This window comes from Vulpes vulpes, chromosome 8, assembly GCF_048418805.1.
Source record: "Vulpes vulpes isolate BD-2025 chromosome 8, VulVul3, whole genome shotgun sequence".
Classification (NCBI taxonomy): domain Eukaryota; kingdom Metazoa; phylum Chordata; class Mammalia; order Carnivora; family Canidae; genus Vulpes; species Vulpes vulpes.
Genome location: NC_132787.1, coordinates 91,283,806 through 91,302,520, shown reverse-complemented (window position 1 = coordinate 91,302,520; position 18,715 = coordinate 91,283,806). Strand labels below are relative to the sequence as shown.

General features: G+C 51.0%; 2 protein-coding genes across 3 annotated transcripts in view; both read right to left on the bottom strand.

Annotated features, from left to right (window-relative positions):
* Positions 1-18,715, bottom strand: part of OTOF (otoferlin) — a 215,659-nt gene that overhangs the window by 143,574 nt on the left and 53,370 nt on the right. The window lies entirely within an intron of this gene.
* The window catches only part of CIB4 (calcium and integrin binding family member 4), a 50,883-nt gene that overhangs the window by 27,064 nt on the left and 5,104 nt on the right, over positions 1-18,715 (bottom strand). The window contains exon 3 of the mRNA XM_025983956.2: positions 16,553-16,649. Within this exon, the coding sequence (XP_025839741.1) occupies positions 16,553-16,649 (97 nt within the window). The remainder of the gene's footprint in view (positions 1-16,552; positions 16,650-18,715) is intronic.

Here is an 18,715-nt window from a genome sequence, read left to right as displayed (position 1 = left end):
ATGTCTACCTGCACGGTAGACATCAGTATGTTCATTGTATAGATAAACAAAACCCAGAAGCTGAGAGGTTAAAGAACTTAAATAAGAGGAGGAACAGCAATGTGATCCCAGGTCTGTCTGACTCTCAAACCCGAGTTCTTTCAGTGGAATGTGTCCCTGGGAGATGCTACACCAAAATGGGGGGAAAAATGTTCACAGAGGTGTCATGCTCCTGGGTCCTCAGGCAAGTCCACGCTGAGCTCTGAGCAACGTGCTATGACTGGTACTAATGGTGGCTCAAGAAAGATCAAGGGGAAAAGTGAAAGGTGTCCTAGGAATCTTGGCATAAGGGGCTGGGGGTGGGGGTGGGGGCAGGAGGAGTGGCAGGATGACCTGATGCTGGGTCACAGCAGGCAGGTGAAGCTCTGCATCTGCATCCCAGCATCTCCTGACCTCAGAATGGCACCAGCTGGACAGCAGCACAAGAGGAGGAGACCCGGAGATAGGGCTGCCACATCTCAGCAGGAAATGCCGGGGCAGGGGGTGTCCCTGGCGCACAGCATATCTGTGGAGGTGCTCACACAGTACCCTCCTGGAGGACCCAGACGATGGATGGGACCCTAACACATGCCTATTGAAAAACCACATGCAAAGTGACCTTTATGTCAACTTGGTGAGCAGTCCCAAGGGCTCTATCTTTTAGCATCGGCTTGGGGATGATATTTAAGAGCCCAAGTTTTACATTTATTTTGTGCTTTTTCTTCCCCCTTGAGGCATAAATGTTTTTCCGTGTTGCTACATAGTCAGTATAATTATCATTTTAATGGCTACATAGTTCAAATTCCCAAAGTGGACGGCCCTATCTCTCTCATGCCTCCAAGGGAAACCTGGAAATCTACAGTAAGAAAATAATTTCCTAAAATGAAGAAAATAATACATGAGGATGTTTATTGCAAAATTATTTATAGTAGCAAAAAGAAAAAAAAAAATCCCAAACTGGGAACAATGGTAATGTCCTGCAATGAGAGGGTGGTTCGGTAAATCAGAACTCAATGCAATTATGCAACCATTAAAACGATAATGACACGGACTATGCAAGAACACTGAAAAACGCATTTACGCCTAATGGGGGAAAAAGCACAAAATAAAATTGTATCTCAGTATGTCTACAATGATGTAAAGCAAAGTGTGTCCTGGGGGGAGAAGGTTACAAAGAAATGACAACTCCTATTAGGGTGAGTGGGTGCTAAGGAATTAGTGTTTAGAAAATGTATTTTAATGCCCACATATCATTTTAACAATAAATAAAAAGTGAGTTAAAAAAGAAAAATGTGCTTCCGAGATGTTTTGCCAAGAGTGCAAACAAACTCTCCTTCAGGGGCGGGTGGTGGCAGTGGTGGGAAGCAGGGGCTTTTGCTTCTCTTTTCTGCTTCCTTCTCTGCAGGGCAAGGGCCGGGCCTCAGGCGGAGCTGGACTAAGCTCTCAAACCCAGTGAGGAGCCGACGGATGCTCTTCTGCAAAGGCCGGCCAGGAAGCTTGGATGGAAATGGAAGTTCAGTGGAAGAAGGCTGAAGTTCACCTCCTGGTGTCTGTCTGCATTTTTCCAGATGCATTCAAAAGTATAAAGCCACAGGTTGGGCAGCCCGGGTGGCTCAGCAGTTTAGCGCCGACTTCAGCCCAGGGCGTGATCCTGGGGACTCAGGATCGAGTCCCACGTCGGGCTCCTGCATGGAGCCTGCTTCTCCCTCTGCCTGTGTCTCTACCTCTCTCTCTCTCTCTCTCTCTCTCTCTCTCTCTCTCTCTCTCTCTGTGTGTGTGTGTGTGTGTGTGTATCTCGTGAATAAATAAATAAAATCTTTGAAAAAAAAATAAAGCCACAGGTTGATAACTAGCAGATAGTGAGCATCTTTCCTGATAATTTAACCGGATTTTAACCATGTTGTTGGCTTTCTTGTCATAGTGCCCCACTCTCCTGGTTTGCATGCTTGGGAGAGCACGGTGCTCCCAGCCTCCCTTACCCCTCAGGGTCCCTGCTGGCTCAGAGGCCTCTCTGAGGAGGGAGCACCTGTGGATAGAGGTGGGGCCACCTCAAGCGCCCCCTCCAGGTTTCTCCCTAGTCCTAGAGGCCTTTGCCCAGAATAGAGAAAGAAGCAACTGGCCAGGCAGGCCGCTGCTTGTACAGAGAAGGGACTGACCGGTCCCTGATCCAGAGTTGCACACCAGCTGTTCTCCCTGACTGCCCTCCTGAAAATGGGGGGACACTTGAGTCCTGTGGGCACTCATGGGATACCAGGTAAAGGAGCGGCTCTGGGTCAGCAGGAGCCAGGGAGCAGGTTGCAGGAGGTGCCTCTTGCCTTCTCCAATCTGTGCCACCTGAGAAGTGGTGTCTTGATCTAGACATTGGCTTCAGTTCCTCTCGACACTGGGTTGGCCTGCTGGTAGCACTTGCCTCTGACATCTGGCTTTAGGCAGAAAGAAAGAGGAGGGTGACCTCTCTCCCAGGGCCTGGCTGGAGCAGTGGACTCAGGGACATTGACGGGATGGAACGACATCCATTGTCTCTACATCAGTGTTCTGAGCAGGTGGGTGACCACCACCTGAAGCTCGCACTGCATTCTGGCCAGCTCGCTCTGGGACACCTCCAGGGACAAGGAGCTTGCTCTTGGAATGAGCCTGTAAGAGAGCTCTGGCTTCTAAAAGTGCTATCTGTTTAGGAATTTTAACTTGATCCAATTGATCCAATTGCTCCTCCACATAAACAGGGTTATGTCCTCTTGAGTCTCTCTTCAGGTGGAACATACCCATTTCTTAGCTGTCTTCTTGATGGTAGGGTTTGGGGTCTCTCCAGCTGCCTGGTAGCTATCCAGGGATGCTGCCCTCCACCTTTAAGCCCCCGCTGTGAGGTCAGAGGGGCGAAGCCACTCTCTCCCTCCAGAAGCTCTTCCTCTATGAAGGCTGCCTGAGATCCTTTTCAGAGCATTTTAGCATCTTCATGTCCCCTCCTCTCATCCAGTCTTCATAAAACCCCTCCGAGGTAGGCATGGCTACTATCCTTAGGTACACTGTTCAGGTGGGGAAAACCAAAGAATTATGCAAACTGCAAATGCCCATCCAAGGACTTGGAACAACAGGTTGTCAGCCTGGGAGACTTATGGGTGGAGTCCTAGAGATCTGGCCCAGTGCCTGGCACACAGAGCAGCCTGTGGCTTCCTTAGGGGCTGAGCTAAGAGGAGGGGAAGCTCCCTGACAAGTCACTCTGTGGTTAGACCTGTGCTGGGCCCGGCCTGTCCTTCTGTGCCTGGGTGAATGTGTCCCCGACCCCAGCTGCGTAGAGCCATGGTGGCCTATAGCTCCAGGCAGGCTGCACAACACTAGCCTCCACCCCGAGGCTTATGGCACTGGGAAGCCCTCTGAAGCTGTGGGGCATCTTGTCCCAGTGGAAGCCAGCAGCAGGCCCGAGGCCTGCAGAGGTTCGAAAATCCTGGGAACAGAGCCCCGGCCAGCCCAGCCAGCACCTCATTAGGAGGCCCAAAGTTGGGGGGGGGGGGCACTTCAGGAACAATGTTGTTTACTTTTCTATTTTTAAACAAGTCTGAGGTCTCTGGGGGCACAAATGAAGTTATCAGAAAAGACATGAGTGGAATAAACCCTCCAGCCAGCAGGCTGAGAAGGGCCCTTGGGATCAGGACTCTTGAAAAGCTGAGATGGGGTTTGTTTATCTGATACTCTGTGACACAGGACTGGGACCAGGGTGCTGGACAAACATGTCCCCAAGCCCTCCACAGCTGGTTCCCTTGGGTGCTGCCAGGGAATTCGGGCACAAGCGATACTTTGAAAACGGCCCTATCAGCGTTATCTGCAGCAGGGTGGGAGGAGGGAGATCCACCTCTGGAAGGAAATCCGGATTCACTTCTCACCTCAACTTTGTGAGTGGTTTTCCCAGGGGCAGAGGGCCCAGGGGAGTGAGTGCCTGCATGTCACCCTGTCCCAGCCCTGGCCCTGCTGCCACCAGCTGGCCCTGTTGCCAGACAGCCCCTCCACCTGCCTGAGTCTCTGACCACTCCTGTATTGACTCCCAGGTGCCTGACACAGAGAGAGGTGGTAAGATGATGCATCACCTAGAGAGGGCTGTCACTGGATCCTGACATGGCCCTGACATGGCCCTGAGAAGGTGATTTGTCATTCCCATCTTAAAGGTAAGGAAAGAGAGGCTCTGCGGGTTTGAGTGACTTGCCAAAGCATTCAGACCCAGGCCTGCCTGGTTGGCAATGCCAAACTGCCTCTCAAGTGCTCTCAAGGGCTATACATCTGCTCTTGGGACCTCTGGGAGAAATCATGAATCAGGGCCAGAGCCAATTAAAGGCCCAAGTGGCTTTGGCTGTGTGAGAAATACTTTCTAGAAGTGAGAAGTGTGGTAGGAGGCAAGGGGAGCAAGACTCAAGGGCAACACTCCTGGTTTGATGCAGGTCTGACCTGGAGACAAGAGTCATAGCTACTTCCCAGGGTTAGTGAGAGAGCCCCTAAAGATGTGACACATGTGGCAGGGGAACGTTCACCCTCTTCACATGAAAACAGAACACCTCCCCTGGGATGCCCCCAGATGACCATGCCCCCAGATGACTAGGGGTCACCCAGGTGAGTAGTGGGGAGTGCTTCATGTACCCCCCTTCCAGAGGCAGCGTACGGAGGCAGCCCTTCAGTATTTCCCATCACAATGCACCAGGGAAGGGGCTGCCCATGGCCACATCTCCACAGCCCCAGTTTAGCGCTCCACGGCTCATCCATCCCTTACCCTGGGGTCCAGATAGAAAGTTGAGGCCCAAGTTGACCCGAGGGGACTTTGGGTCAACTTCCTCACCTTCTAGGCTTTCTTAACTACTTGTGTGGGAGGCATAATCACACCCATTTGGAAGATAAGGACACCAAGGCCCCAGGGTGAGCAGGGACACATGTACTCCAGGCCACTGATGTCAGCTGTGCGACCCACGCTGAGGGCCAGAGCCGGCTCTCTCTTGCTGACTGCTCACCCACAGCAGAGCCGGCTTCCCACATCACTGAGCTTTTTCTGAAACCAACCACTTCTTAATTCTTTGGCTGAATGTCTAAATACGGATTTTTGCCAATTCTGAGCCCTGCTAACTGATGAAGTTGTCAGAAAAAGATCTAATGATGCTTGAAAATGCAGGGAGTGAGCCAGCTGCCAAATTGCCCTCCCAGCTCTGCCTCTGCCTCGGGGAGTCGGGACCCTCCCCCTGGAAGGAGGGGGGAGTCAGTGCTGGCAGTGGAGACTGTGTGACTATGGACCGCTTGCTCCTCTGCTTCCCAGCTGTGAGTGGAGACAGTAACTCCCTCCTCGCCGGTTACTCTGAGGATTAAATGAGATGGTGTATGCGTGACATCCCAGCACAGTGCCTGGCACAGCACAGATTTGGGGGCAGGTGGGGAGGATGGGACAGGGTAGCCAGGTGGCCTGAACTCTGCCGAAAGTACCACAGTGGCCCTGCCTGCAGCCCTGGGTCTCCTGCTCCTCTGGGGGGTGGGGTGGGGGCACTGGATATTTATCTTGGGAGGCGGTGCTTGAGAGCCTAGCTTACTTCTCTCCTATGAGATAAAAGGCTCAGAGTGACCTCATGGCCCATGAGGTGGGGCCTCAGGGTGGAAGCCTGGGAGGCTGGGCTTGGGTGCTGGAAGGGCAGGACTGCCCCTTTGTTCTCTCTTCTTTCTCAGTGGAATATTTGTCCCACTCAGGAGTCTTGGCCCTAAGGGTGGGCCATGGCTTGGGGACTTGAGGTTCTGGCAATTTCCAGGCCTGCTACAGGAGTCCAAGATGCTGGACCTCACTACAGGCTGCCCTGGCATACAAACACACATGTGATCTGTCACCAAGGGAAGGCTTGGGAAAGCATCTCAGCTAGAGATGGGAAAAGCCATTCCTCCCTCAGCTGCCAACAGTCCAGGCCACCAGCTCCTTCTTCCTCCCACCACACATGTGCACAGACCCACACGTGGTGACTTGTTTGGTGACCATGATTTCACCTGCCCCCAGAAGATGGAGAAGAAAGAACAGAAGTATTTTCGGGATTGTGTGGCCTTGGGCGGAGCTTTTAACTTCCACAGACTCGGTTCCCTTATCTGTAGAATGGGGATGTGAAGCTGTGCTTTATAGACCTGCTTTATGAATCAAATGCAGCTGAGCATGCAAAGGGGCTCATGACCATGAAGCACGTGACTCATGGCAGTAGACATTTGGGGCTGGAAAACAGAATTGCTATAACCACCCAATCTGCTTCCTTTGTTAGCAAGCTGGGGAGAACATCTGAGGGGGGTACCCAGGGCAGTGGCCTAAATACAGCCTGGGGATTACCACTGGGTCCAGCTGTCTTGGCCTGGGCGGTGGGTAATCAGACACCTCCTCCTGCAGGCAGCCTTCCCTCCGTGCTCCCAGATCTGGCCTCTGGCTGAAGACATATGCTCAGAAGACTGCCCTGAACTCATGGGAGCCAAGAGTTGAATGTTAGGAGCCGGCAGGCCAGCTCCTCAGGGATCTCACCTCAACAGATGCTTCATCAGGGGGTGGTGGGAGTTCAGAAGGTGAGGCATGGAAACAGCGGAAACAGTCTAGTCTTGAGCAGGAAACCTGAGATCCAGCTTTGGCTTGGCCTCTGACTGGTCCTGTGGCCTTCCATGTGCTATCTGTGGGCCTCAGTTTCTTCAGCTGTAAAGGCCTGTCCATCCTTGGGAGATGTAGTGAGGTGGTAGCCGTGCAAAGGCTCTGACAAAGTTGATCCAAAAAAACGTACCAGGAAGACTCCCAGAGTCCAGATCTTGCCTTCCTACCCACCTGATCTCTTCTCAGTTGGATGGACAGATTCAAAGTCTCTCCAGGAATGCCATCTCCCCCTGGAAAAGGGGCTAGGGAACCCACAAGGCTCGAGACCCCTTCCAGCCCTCTGAAGGATGAAGCAGGATGGTCATTTATAGCAGCAGAGTTTTCGCTGGACGAATTGCCTTCCCTCCTTGACCCTCTGTTTCTCCAGCTGTCAATTCAGATAAATTGCAGCGAGCCAAGGTTTCTGGGAGAGTTGATCTGCAAGGGTTTCTGTGCCAGGCCCCAACCCTGGACCAGCTGCAGGACAGCACTAGGGAAGTCCTGCCAGAGCCCTCAGAGAGGGATGCCTCGACTTGTCTGGCTACCCCAACAGCCATTCGGCATCCTAAGAAGTGGGGAGAAGACCCTGACAGAGATGACCAAGTGCCTCAGGCTGGGTCTCTCCAGGCAGCACTACGCCCCCTCAAGTGCCTGAATGTGCCCTTCTGAGGCCCAGTATTTGGCAATGGGGTCAAGGATCTGAGCTCTGCAAAGCCCCCATGGTTTGTGCAAAGCTTCCTGTTTGTTCTTTACCCAGAATTCCATGAGAATGGAAGCTCCTGAAAGCTCACTCAGTGCACAATGCACGGTAAATAATAACTACTTAGAGGGTAAATGGATGAAAACTGGGTGCGAGAACCCCATTCCTCAGGCTGAGTCTGCAAATGTGTCTCATCCATGGGAATTTCTCCCTGGTAATGAAATCAACTGGACAAAGAGTATCATTTGCCAGGGGTCCTTGGAGAGGGAGGGGGCTCCCAGAGTAGCCTGGCTCAGCTGGAGGGTGATATGGGGACAGGAAGGGGAATGAGCAGCACAGGAGCTCTGAGGACACCAGCCGATTGGAGCATTCAAGAGGCTGGGAGTGGGGAGCAGGAAAGTTCTGGGGGCAGCTGCTGTGTGCGGCATATTCTGAGACAGCTAGAGTGAGAGAGGCTGTTTTCGTAATGCTCTACTGAACGTTGGAAATGCAGGTGTTATTCCTGGGTAAAGATGACGGGTTGAACACTTGCATCTATTTTCATTCTCTCTGACACCCACTACAACTACAGTATAGGGAGTTTTTAGAGGTATCACCCACAAAAACAGAGAATGCAAGAGAACAGCGGGCTCTGACATACACAAGAAGCCGTAACTGACCCAGCAGACAGAAGAGAGCTCAACCCTGAGCCCCCAGTGAGAGAAGCTGGTTAGCAGCCTTTTCTACATTCCAGGATCCTTGAAAGGCTCTGGAACTGGAAGGACCTGCCCACACTGGAAATACATAGAGGTCAGGAAACGAAGATTGATTAAAAGTGTTGAAAGCGTTCAAGTTCTAGTCCCCTCTTCTCCATGCTGGGTGGCTGGCCCTCCCCACCCCTGCACCACATTGGAAGGTTGTTCTCTGGAGAGAGTCTAATAAGGGCTTTCTGCATGGGGCGGGGGGGTGTCAGCCACATTGAGAACTGGGGAATAAATAAATACACAAGCACTGAAGTCTGAGACCCCAGCAGTCCTCCTTTTAGACTTTCCCCCTATCCTCTCTAGGGAGACCTCAAGAAATAGCCTCCTTGGCTCCCCCTCCAGGGGAGCTCCCAGTTGAAAGCCTACCAAGGGACTTCAGCTTTGACACAGCTCTAGCAACATCCCCCCCAACACACACACACACACACACACACACACACACACACACACACTCTTCATTTCTAGCAAGCAAATGATTACCGGATAGCCAGAGAAGACCTCTGACACAGAAGATGAAGACCCAAACAAGCTAGACGGGAGAGCACCGTGGAGAAAAGATTCGATAAGACATTATATTCAGGAAAAAGAAGATACTATTTTAAAGCAGAGCAGGGGGGAAAAGGGGGCCCTTGGAAATTAAAAGCACAAGGGCAGAAGTGAAAAACTAAATTAAGGTTGTAGGTAAAGTTGAGAAAAGCTCCCAGGAAGAAGAGCAAAGAGATGCAGATGAAAAATAGGAGAGAAGAGATAAAAAGTAAAGGGCCGATCCCTGATGTACAACAGCAGGATATTAGAGTTCCAGAAGGAGAGAACAAAGAAGACACGAGGGGGAGAGTTATCAAAGAAAACGATCCATGGAAACATCCTAGACCTGAATGACAGTTTGCACACTGAGTGGGGCTTCTGTGTGCCCCGTACAAGGGGAGGAGGACCCACACCAACTCACATTATTGGGAATTTCAAAACCCTTGGGCCAAAGAGAAAAGCCTGCAAGTTCCCAGAAAAGAAAAAAAAAATCAAGTTACAAAAAAGGTCAGGAAACGAAAGGCTTTGGACTTCTCAGTAACAACAGTGAAAGCTAAAATGCATCTGAGCACTGCTTTCCCAATGTGAGGAAAATTGACAACCAGCTGACAGATCAGTTCCACGGTAATCTCTTGATCAGGTGCGAGGAGAGAATAAAAACATTAATCAGCCATGTAAGGTGTATGTAAGGTGGCAAGACATTTACCTCCCTGAGCGCTTTATCAGGATGCTGTTAGAGGATGTGCTCCACCAAAACAAGGGAGTACGCGGAGAGAGGAGAACGGGGAATGAAGATCCAAGGGAAAAGTGACCAAAATCTAGGACAACATGGACCAGGCTTGGAGGGCCACCTTTCTCTTGGCTCTGAAGGCTCCAAGAGAAATTTCACCAAGAAAATGGAATGTACGTGAAACATCTCAGTTCTGAAACCTTTAATTAGAGATTTTTAGGTGATCGGCAGAGGTTTGGTGTCAACTTAATGATAAGTACACAGAAAACTAAGCGAATGATTACATCCAGGAAAGACAACAACAGAAAATGTGCAGAAAGGGAAAAGTAACCATAGTTTATTTCCTGGCTCAGCTCCCAGTAGCATATGTAGTCATCATAAGGTAAACACCGAATACCGATCTAACCAAAATACTTATGTACCTGTACTGGGAGTGATGTGGGGGAGGGAAGAGCTAAACCTCTTCTCTAGGGGGAGGTCAAAGACTGGGGTATTAAGAAGGGGCCATACAAAAGCACTCTCCAAAGATACAGAGATAAGAACCAAGAACCAGCTAAGAGCTGCAAATGGTTTCTTTCCAGAGAAGGGAAATGAGGATGACCCTTGGAGGGCAACTTGACTCTTGGCATGCATAAATAATTTTGATTTAAAAGCTAAAAAAACCCAAAACACTTAAATAAAAAAAATACACTCTCATCCATGCCCCTGTGACTCTGGTAATTTCTCCAAAGCCTGAATAAGCATGAGGACTCTTGATTTGCTGAAAGCCTTGGGAGTGGGTTTTTTGCAAGCTATACTAAGCAGATAGACCCAGCCTATAAGCAGGCATCAGAAAGGTTCAGAAAAACTGGGGACGGGTAGACGGAGCCAGAAGCTCAGGAGCCATACCCACAGAGCCTCCTGATGCCTCAGGCAGGTGTCCTAGGGCCTCTGTGCTTACAGAGTTGATGCTGGGAGGCAATGAGAAGAGGCCAGGCTTTGCACACACCACCTGCCCTCAGGAACCCTGGAGGGGGAGGCTGGGAGAGGCCAGTGTGGGAGCCTTCCTACTGGCTCTAAGACCTCAGATCTCCCCCAGGTCCTACTACCCTGGCCAGGGCCCCGGAAACCAGAAACCCAGGTCACACTGTGCCACTACTCATCCAAGTTTACAGAAAGCAAGATCACTATTTACAAGAACAAAAACACTGAGCTAATTCGCTTTTAAATACACCAAAGAAAGCCGCAAAGAGAAAACAGAAACTTCTGAGTGCCAAAGGACCACTGTATCCCTGTCATCAGGCTTTTCCTACTGCCCTCTGCCGCCCAGGCCACTCTCTTGCCTTGTTCTCTGCTGATGGGCAGACCCTTCCCAATATTAACCAATCCATTTTTCCACCAGTGAATCCAAGTTAAGAAAATAAGACTTTCTTCCCAGATCATTCAAACCCCTGAGCCAAGTTATAGCCATCCCCGGAGCTCCCTGGGGCCCAATTCTCACAGCCTTTTCCAGAGACGTGTTCTGGGCAGTGTGAGTCACGCAGCTCCCATCACTGGGCCCACAGAGGACACAACAGGGACACTCGGGCCCCCACCCCCCAGCCAACCTCTCCTTGCTCATTTCGGGAAGCATCTTCCCCCTTTGACCAAGATTGGAAAGACATGGAAGGAAATTTAGTCCTAGATCTCAGTCCCCAAAAGCCAGTCTGAGGCCCGGTGATGATCAGTGATGATGATCAGTGACAAAGTGCTTAATGACCGGTAGCAAAAGCAGGAAAGTAAAGACAAAAAGAGACGTGTATAGAGAGAACTGTTCTTGCTTCTGGGATTAGATCCTTTTTATAGTTTTGCTCTAAAATGAACATTTTTAAGAAATGAAATGATGGTGGTTGTGGATCACGTAGCTTTTAAAGTCCTTACTTGGCAAAATTGGAAAGTTGGCATCACCAGCTCCTCTTCCTCAAAAAAAGAAAAAACAATTTGGGGAGACTTTTATTGGACTCTGAAAGTCCAAAGTCTGGGACAAACCTTGGTCACCGATATCAAAGAGAGTAAGAACAAGTCCCAGAGCCAGAACCACAGGCTCGGGTGCTGAGGAGAGCACCAAGCATGGGGTACAAGTCTAAATGTGTACCAGAACATCCCAGCTAGATGCTTGTCTGGCTCACCTCACGCCCCTCAGCGATAGGGAGCTCGAGCCCTCTGCACATAGCTCTACTGATTAGAAAGTACTTCCTCATACTGTTGAGAACTCTACGTTCTTGGATCCAGACCTACACCTGGGAGCACCTAGAACCAGACCTCTCACCTGCAAGAAAACAGGCTCCATGCGGCACCCCTTCCACCCTGTTTCCTTTGCTTGGGGTCTATTTGCTTCCTCCCAGCCCAAATCATTCCTCCTAGGAAGGAATGGCTAGCAAGTGAGTTCTTTTTTTAAATTTAAATTCAATTTGCCAACATACAGCATAACACCCCATGCTCATCATATCACGTGCCCTCCTTAGTGCCCATTACCCAGTCACCCCATCCCCGCACCCACTTCCCCTTCCATAACCCTTTGTTTCCCAGAGTCGGGAGTCTCTCATGGTTTGTCTTCCTCTCTAATTTTCCCCACTCAGTTTTCCCCCCTTCCCTTATGGTCTCTTTCACTATTTCTTATATTCCATGTATGAGTGAAATCATATGCTAATTGTCTTTCTCTGATTGACTTGTTTCACTCAGCATAATAGCCTCCAGTTCCATCCACGTCAATGTAAATGGTAGGTTCATCCTTTCTGATGGCTGAGTAATATTCCAGTGTATATATAGACCACAGCTTCTTTATCCATTCATCTTTCGAAGGACATTGTGGCTCCTTCCTCAGTTTGGCTATTGTGGACATCACTGCTATGAACACTGGGGTGCAGGTGCCCCTTCATTTCACTACATCTGTATCTTTGGGGTAAATCCCCAGTAGTGCAATTGCTAGGTCCTAAGATAGCCCTATTCTAAACTTCTTGAGGAACCTCCATACTGTATTCCAGAGTGGCTACACCAGCTTGCATTCTTACGAACAGTGTAAGAGGGTTCCCTATTCTCCACATCCTCACCAACATTTGTTATTTCCTGTCTTGCTAATTTTAGCCCATTCTCACCAGTGTAAAGTGGTATCTCATTGTGGTTTTGATTTGTATATCTCTGATAACGAGTGATGTGAAGCATTTTTTCATGTGCTTGCTGGCCATGTGCAGGTCTTCTTTGGAGAAATGTCTGTTCATGCCTCCTGCCCATTTCTTGACTGGATTGTTTGTTTTTTGGGTGTTGAGTTTGATACTTTCTTTTTTTTTTTTTTAAGATTTATTTATTTATTTATTTATGATAGACAGAGAGAGAGAGAGAGAGGCAGAGACACAGGAGGAGGGAGAAGCAGGCTCCATGCCGGAAGCCTGACGTGGGACTCGATCCTGGGACTCCAGGATCACACCCTGGGCCAAAGGCAGGCGCTAAACCGCTGAGCCACCCAGGGATCCCCTGATACTTTCTTTATAGATCTTGGATACTAGCCCTTTATCTGATATGTCATTTGCAAATATCTTCTCCCATTCTGTAGGGTGCCTTTTAGTTTTATTGACTGTTTCCTTTGCTGTGCAGAAGCTTTTTATATTGATGAAGTCCCAATAGTTCATAATTTTGTTTCCCTTAACCAGTGAGTTCTAACCCAGCTCTTCTGCTCCTGGCCCAGTGTCCTGTCCCCTCATTCTCTAGATGTGGCAGTGGCTAAGTGTCCTAAATCCATGAGATGGTTCTGGCTGTTCAGAACCAGTTGGAAAAGGAACAAAGAAACCAAAATGGGAAGGGGGGGGGGGGAAGCAACATACAAAAAAGTCAGTGTGATCCCAACATTTATATATCTGCTTAGAAAAAATTACAGAAGGAAATAAGGCAAATTGATCATTACAATCATCCCTTGAGGTGGGCAACCTGACAGTTTTTACTGTATTTTTGCTTTTCTGTGTTTTCCTACAATGATCCAGTTTTTATGTGTACAATAGAGTGAAATAACGACCATTTAGAAGAATGAAATAAGTAAAATTACAAGTAGGCTTGTCCCAAGACCCCGTCTCAGTGCCCAGCCACCATCTAGTGAAGCACTTTGGGGTCCGGTGCTCCAGCAGTGGTCAGGGCTGGTGCTCTCTGGGGGCAGGGGCTGCCTGCACACCGTCCCACAGGCCTCTTACCACCATGCTGGTGCAGAGGACTGTGACTCATCCTTGCACTTGCTGTTACAGGGCCCAGCGTGAGCCCCTTGTTTTACAGATAGGGATTCATGCTTAGAGGGAGATGTTATAGGCAGAGTGATGGAACTGGGCCCCGACCCAACCCTCTGATGCTAGTCCAGTGCTTGCTCCTCTGGGGCTCAGGACAGGGATGCCAGGCTTGAATGGAGTATACTGGAGCCATGGGGAGTGCTGGCCCACCGGTCACCTGGCACATTCCATCCCAGCCATCCAGGGTCAGTCTTTGTCAGGCTCTCCCCTTGTGCCCCCAGGGCACTTTGCAGACCCAGGCACACAGTCAGCACCAAGCCAAGCCCTGATCAGAGGTGGAGGCCCTGGTTAGAACTGGGGTCAGGGATCCCTGGGTGGCGCAGCGGTTTGGCGCCTGCTTTTGGCCCAGGGCGCGATCCTGGAGACCCGGGATCGAATCCCACGTCGGGCTCCCGGTGCATGGAGCCTGCTTCTCCCTCTGCCTATGTCTCTGCCTCTCTCTCTCTCTCTCTCTCTCTGTGTGTGTGTGTGTGTGACTATCATAAATAAATAAAAATTAAAAAAAAAAAGAACTGGGGTCAGACCAATGTTTATAGCAGCAATGTCCACAATAGCTCAGATGTCTATCAACAGATGAATGGATAAAGAAGATGTCGTACATACATACAACGGAATACTATTCAGCCATCAAAAATGAAATCTTGCCATTTACAACGATACTATGCTAAGCGAAATAAGTCAATCAGAGAAAGATAATTATCATGTGATCTCAGTCATGTGGAATTTAAGAGACAAAATGGGATCACAAGGGAAGAGAGCAAAAAATAAAACAAGGTGGAATCAGAGAGGGAGACAAACCATAAGAGACTCTTAATCACAGGAAACAAACTGAGGGTTGCTGGAGATGAGGGGGTGGGGAGACGGGGTAATTGGGTGATGGGTAAGGACGACATGTGATGTAATGAGCACTGGGTGTTATATAAGACTGATGAATCCCTGACCTTTACCTCTGAAACCAATAATACATTACTTAATTGAATTTAAATAATTTTTTAAAAGATTTTTTTAAAAAACATTTTTCTCAGGGCAAAAAAAAAAAAAAAAAAAGGAGATAGGGTCAGAGCAATCCAAGCTCTGCAAACATGTGACCTACGGTCAGGTGCCTTGAGCAAGCCGCTCCAGGCTTCCGTTTTCTGATGGGTAAAACCAGGGCAGAAAGTATTTGACAATGATTAGACTGGGTGGTCCTGAGTTTATACCCATGTTTCACATTCAAATATTTTGGGACTGCCCAGTGACACTGTCCCTGACCTGAGGAATGGAGGGCAGAAGCTTCCCATCTGGGCTGCCCCTCAGCCCTGGTCCCTGAGTGGAGAGTCTGGGTGAAGGACCAGTGTGAAGGACCCCCCAGCCGGCACGTGTATGTGTGTTTGAGCACATGTAGGTGTGTGCACGGGTATGTAGGTGGGGGGGTGGGATGTGGAGGCGTGCCTGTGTGGGGGTGGGGAGTGCATGTGTGAGCAGGGGTACCAAAGGACAGGCTCCCCATTTTGTGTCTGGCACAGGCACATTCTCCAATTATTTCTCCTTTGAGATATCAGTCATTTCTTCTCCAAGACCCCAGCTCCCAGCTACCCATCCTACTCACCCCTTCACACCCCTTCTTATTCCTTTATCTTCCCTGCCTCAATCGCAAGCCCCTGGCTCTGTGCTCTTTCTCTGTCTCTGCCCAAAACAAGGTCCGTCACTTTGGAGAGGCCGCATCGCCCTAGTTGAACGTGTGCGCCTTCCACCTGTGCGTCTCTCCCTTATGACCTCCTTCCCACCACCCGCTCCATGCAGGTCCCTAGCCCTCTTCCAAGAGGTGCCCACCTTGTTCCAGACAGAAGAGAAGATGGCTTCTCATTGCACAATGACAAATTCAAACCCTTATCCTGCTGAGATCAGAATGAAACATCGGGAAGCCTGACACCACCACGATTTGTTGACCTACATTGCCTCTCTCTACGCACTGCACACATTTTAGTAAAAAATCTTAGAATTGATTGGGGAGCCCTTTTATGGTACACCTCTGCATTCATCCTGGTGCTTTGGAGAAAGGGCAGGGCCTTTTCAGAGCAGGAACAAAAAAACTCAAGGATGGTCCTTAAAAGGTTGGGAGTGGGGGGCACTGATAGCTCATGTCAGCACAGCCAGTGGAGTGCAGGAAGCCTTGGGGAGCACACGGAAACAACTCCCAGCCACCCTCAGTGCCCCGCCCATTTCACAGATGGAAGAAGGCAGGTTGAGATGATAGTACCTGGGCTCTGAGTCCTGCTCCTGGCTTCTCAGAGAAGAAACTGAGAAGGTTCTTAGTTCTTCTAGAAAAACCCTAGTCTACTGAGGCAGCCTGAGCAGAAGAGAAGGGCTGAGGAGGGAGCTGGGCAGCCGGCCAGCAGAGGCACCCTGGCTTCCCCAAGGCCCAAAGGGTTGTGCAGAGCCTCCTGACCTTTCCCATTTCTCTGGTTTGGGGCATAAAACATAGCAGAGAGCTGGCTGGTGCAGGGTCCTCTGGGTGGGGGGTGTGGGGTCAGGTAAATGGTCCCAGGAAGCTGGTGCTGGGCCATAAGCTGAAGCTCAAAAGGGAATCATAGGCAGGACCCTGGAGACTCAGCCAACAGAGCCAGTGGGAGCCTTAGTGAAGCCTGCCACCTTCACGGATGGTGAGACCTGGAGCAAGACACATTGCCTCGGGACACTTTGGCCTCTGTCCTACGAAATGGTGACAGTCCTCACAGCCTGTCCAGGACTGATGCAAGGATGGAGTGGGGCCAGACATGTGTGTGAGAAGTGCTGAGAAGCCATGCCTTGCTGGGCCCCATGCCTGGTGGTCCACAAGCCCCTCTGGAAAGGCTGCCACCAGACCGCCCCACGGCCAGAGGGGCTGCCCCTCCCCCAGTGTCCTCAGCCCCTTCACCGACCCTAGTGGCACACCCCACCCCGCCCCCATGCTGCACTCACCCTCAGGGCTGGCAGGGAGCTGACCTGGTCTGTGGTCAGTGTTGCCTCCTTGTAGTACTTCCCAGGGGGACAGAGCTTCAGGAAGGTGTCGTGGATGCTAAGGAGAGAAGCATAATGAGCTGGGGACAGCAGACCACGCGCCCCTCTCCTGCCAGCCTCTCCAGAGGAAGGGGACTTAGGACTGAGTGTCAGAGTAAAGGCAGTTAGACATCTTCCCACCCTTCTAGAAACATCCTTGAGGACTCCAGTGTGCCCAGCACACAGTGGGGGGGGGGGGGGGGTGCAAAGATGAGCCTGGTGTGAAGAAAGGGATGTGAGTGTGCTCTATGGCACGGAATACACTCCAGAAGTGTTATAGAATGTCAGAGCTGCAAGGGACATCTGTGGTCCCTCAGTCCAGCCCCTCACTTGCAGATAGAGAAGCCAACGTGGCCCTGGGGAAGCCAGAGTGTCACCCCAGGCCATCTGCCCAGCCCTGCCCTTGGCCCTGAGAAAGGAGGTCACACGCTGGGTGTGGCTGAGCCAGGATTAGAGCCCGGCTGCCAGCAGCCAGCAGACTACAGGCCCCTCTCACCCACAGCCCAGCCCCACAGACCGCAGGACTAAGCAACCCGCCTATCCCCCCTTCATCAGTGTTCACGTTGTAGGCCCACATAGTCATGGAGGCTTTGCTTGTGAGGGAGAGACGGAGTGTGAAGTGGCTGTGTGATCGTGTAGGGGGAGAGGGCAGGAGCCCTAGGCTCCCCTCACAAATACATGAGGATTAAACGAGGGGAAGCCTATAAACTTCAGCACTGTGCTTCTCCCCACCGTCCAACCTCTCAGCTCAGCTCAGCGCTAGGAGGTGCACATCTGGCCAAGCTAATTCACACTCAGGAGTGAGTGACTAACAGCCCCTCACTGTCGTTTGCAGGGTGTGTGGTCTTTTAACCCAAATGAATCTCTGATTGGTGGGAGTTGGGGACAGGTGACTCAGTGAAGAATTCAGAGGGTGATTTTATAAGTGGATATTTGGAGGTAGAGAGGGAGGGGCTCCCCCTCCCAGGCCCCCTCCCAGGACCTTGTGCCTCAGTTTCTCTGGCCATGGTGAATGGAGATCCAGTACCAGGAGAATTCAGAGCCATGAACGGCTCCCCATCTAGCCCCTCATGTTTTCACAGCTCAGAGACTGAGAAAATGTCCCCTGGATCCCGGCTGTGGGAGAGCAACGAGGATATCAGCTGTGTCCGAGTTCCTATTCTGTCTTTCTGCCTCCTGCCCAGGCCCTCCTCTGCTCTGTCTGGTGCCACCACCCTCTTGCCCTCTGGCTTCCTGATGCCTCCAGATGCCCTTGGCCCAAAGGAGGCACCCGCTGGAGACTGGAGGTGGTGAGAGAGCCGGGTGGGGACCTGTCCCTCCCTCCCCCCTTCCAGCCTAGGTACTCAGGGCCATGTCTGTCTGAGCCCTGGCTTCCACAGCTCCTGCTCTCTACTGGGCACCTCAGGCCTGCGGGGCAGTCCCTCAGCCTCTGAGCACACTCCCTTTGCTATAAAGGCCCTTCAAAGGCCCCCGCTGAGTGTCCTGCCTGTCACCCCCTTCCTGCTGGAATGCTGCCAGAACCGTCAGGGGGACCCATGTGGACCCTCTAGCTGTGTGACCCAGGCAAGCTGCTTGACCTCTCTGAGCAGACACCTGGGCTCCAATCCTGACTCTGCCCAACGGGGAGATAAAATCTCCATCCCTGACTCTATGCTGACGCATGAGAGGGGCCTGGAAACAGGAGCCAGAGTGGCGCATGGCTAGTGGGGAAGGACAGGCTCCATCAGCCTCGTAAGGGGCCCTGGACTGTCACCAGAGACTGCTCTGACAAGTTGGGGAGAGAGCTGAGAAGCAGGTCATGGAGTGGGTGAGGGGAAACATTCCCCAGGAAAGTATGGAGGGCACTGAAGAGCACAGAGGGGGAAAGGCAGGCCATCGGCCCTGGAGTGCAGGGAGGGGTGCGGCCCCAGTCAAAAGGAGATTTGATCATTGTGGTCCTTAGAATTGCTGGCCTGAGGTGAGAAAGAGCAGACTGACTTTCAGTAAGGTGCGCTGAGTTCTTCTCTGAGGCCTGGGCACCCTGGTGGCTCATTAGGTGAACGGCTCCCTTTGGTTCAGGACATGATCCGGGGTCCAGGATCAAGT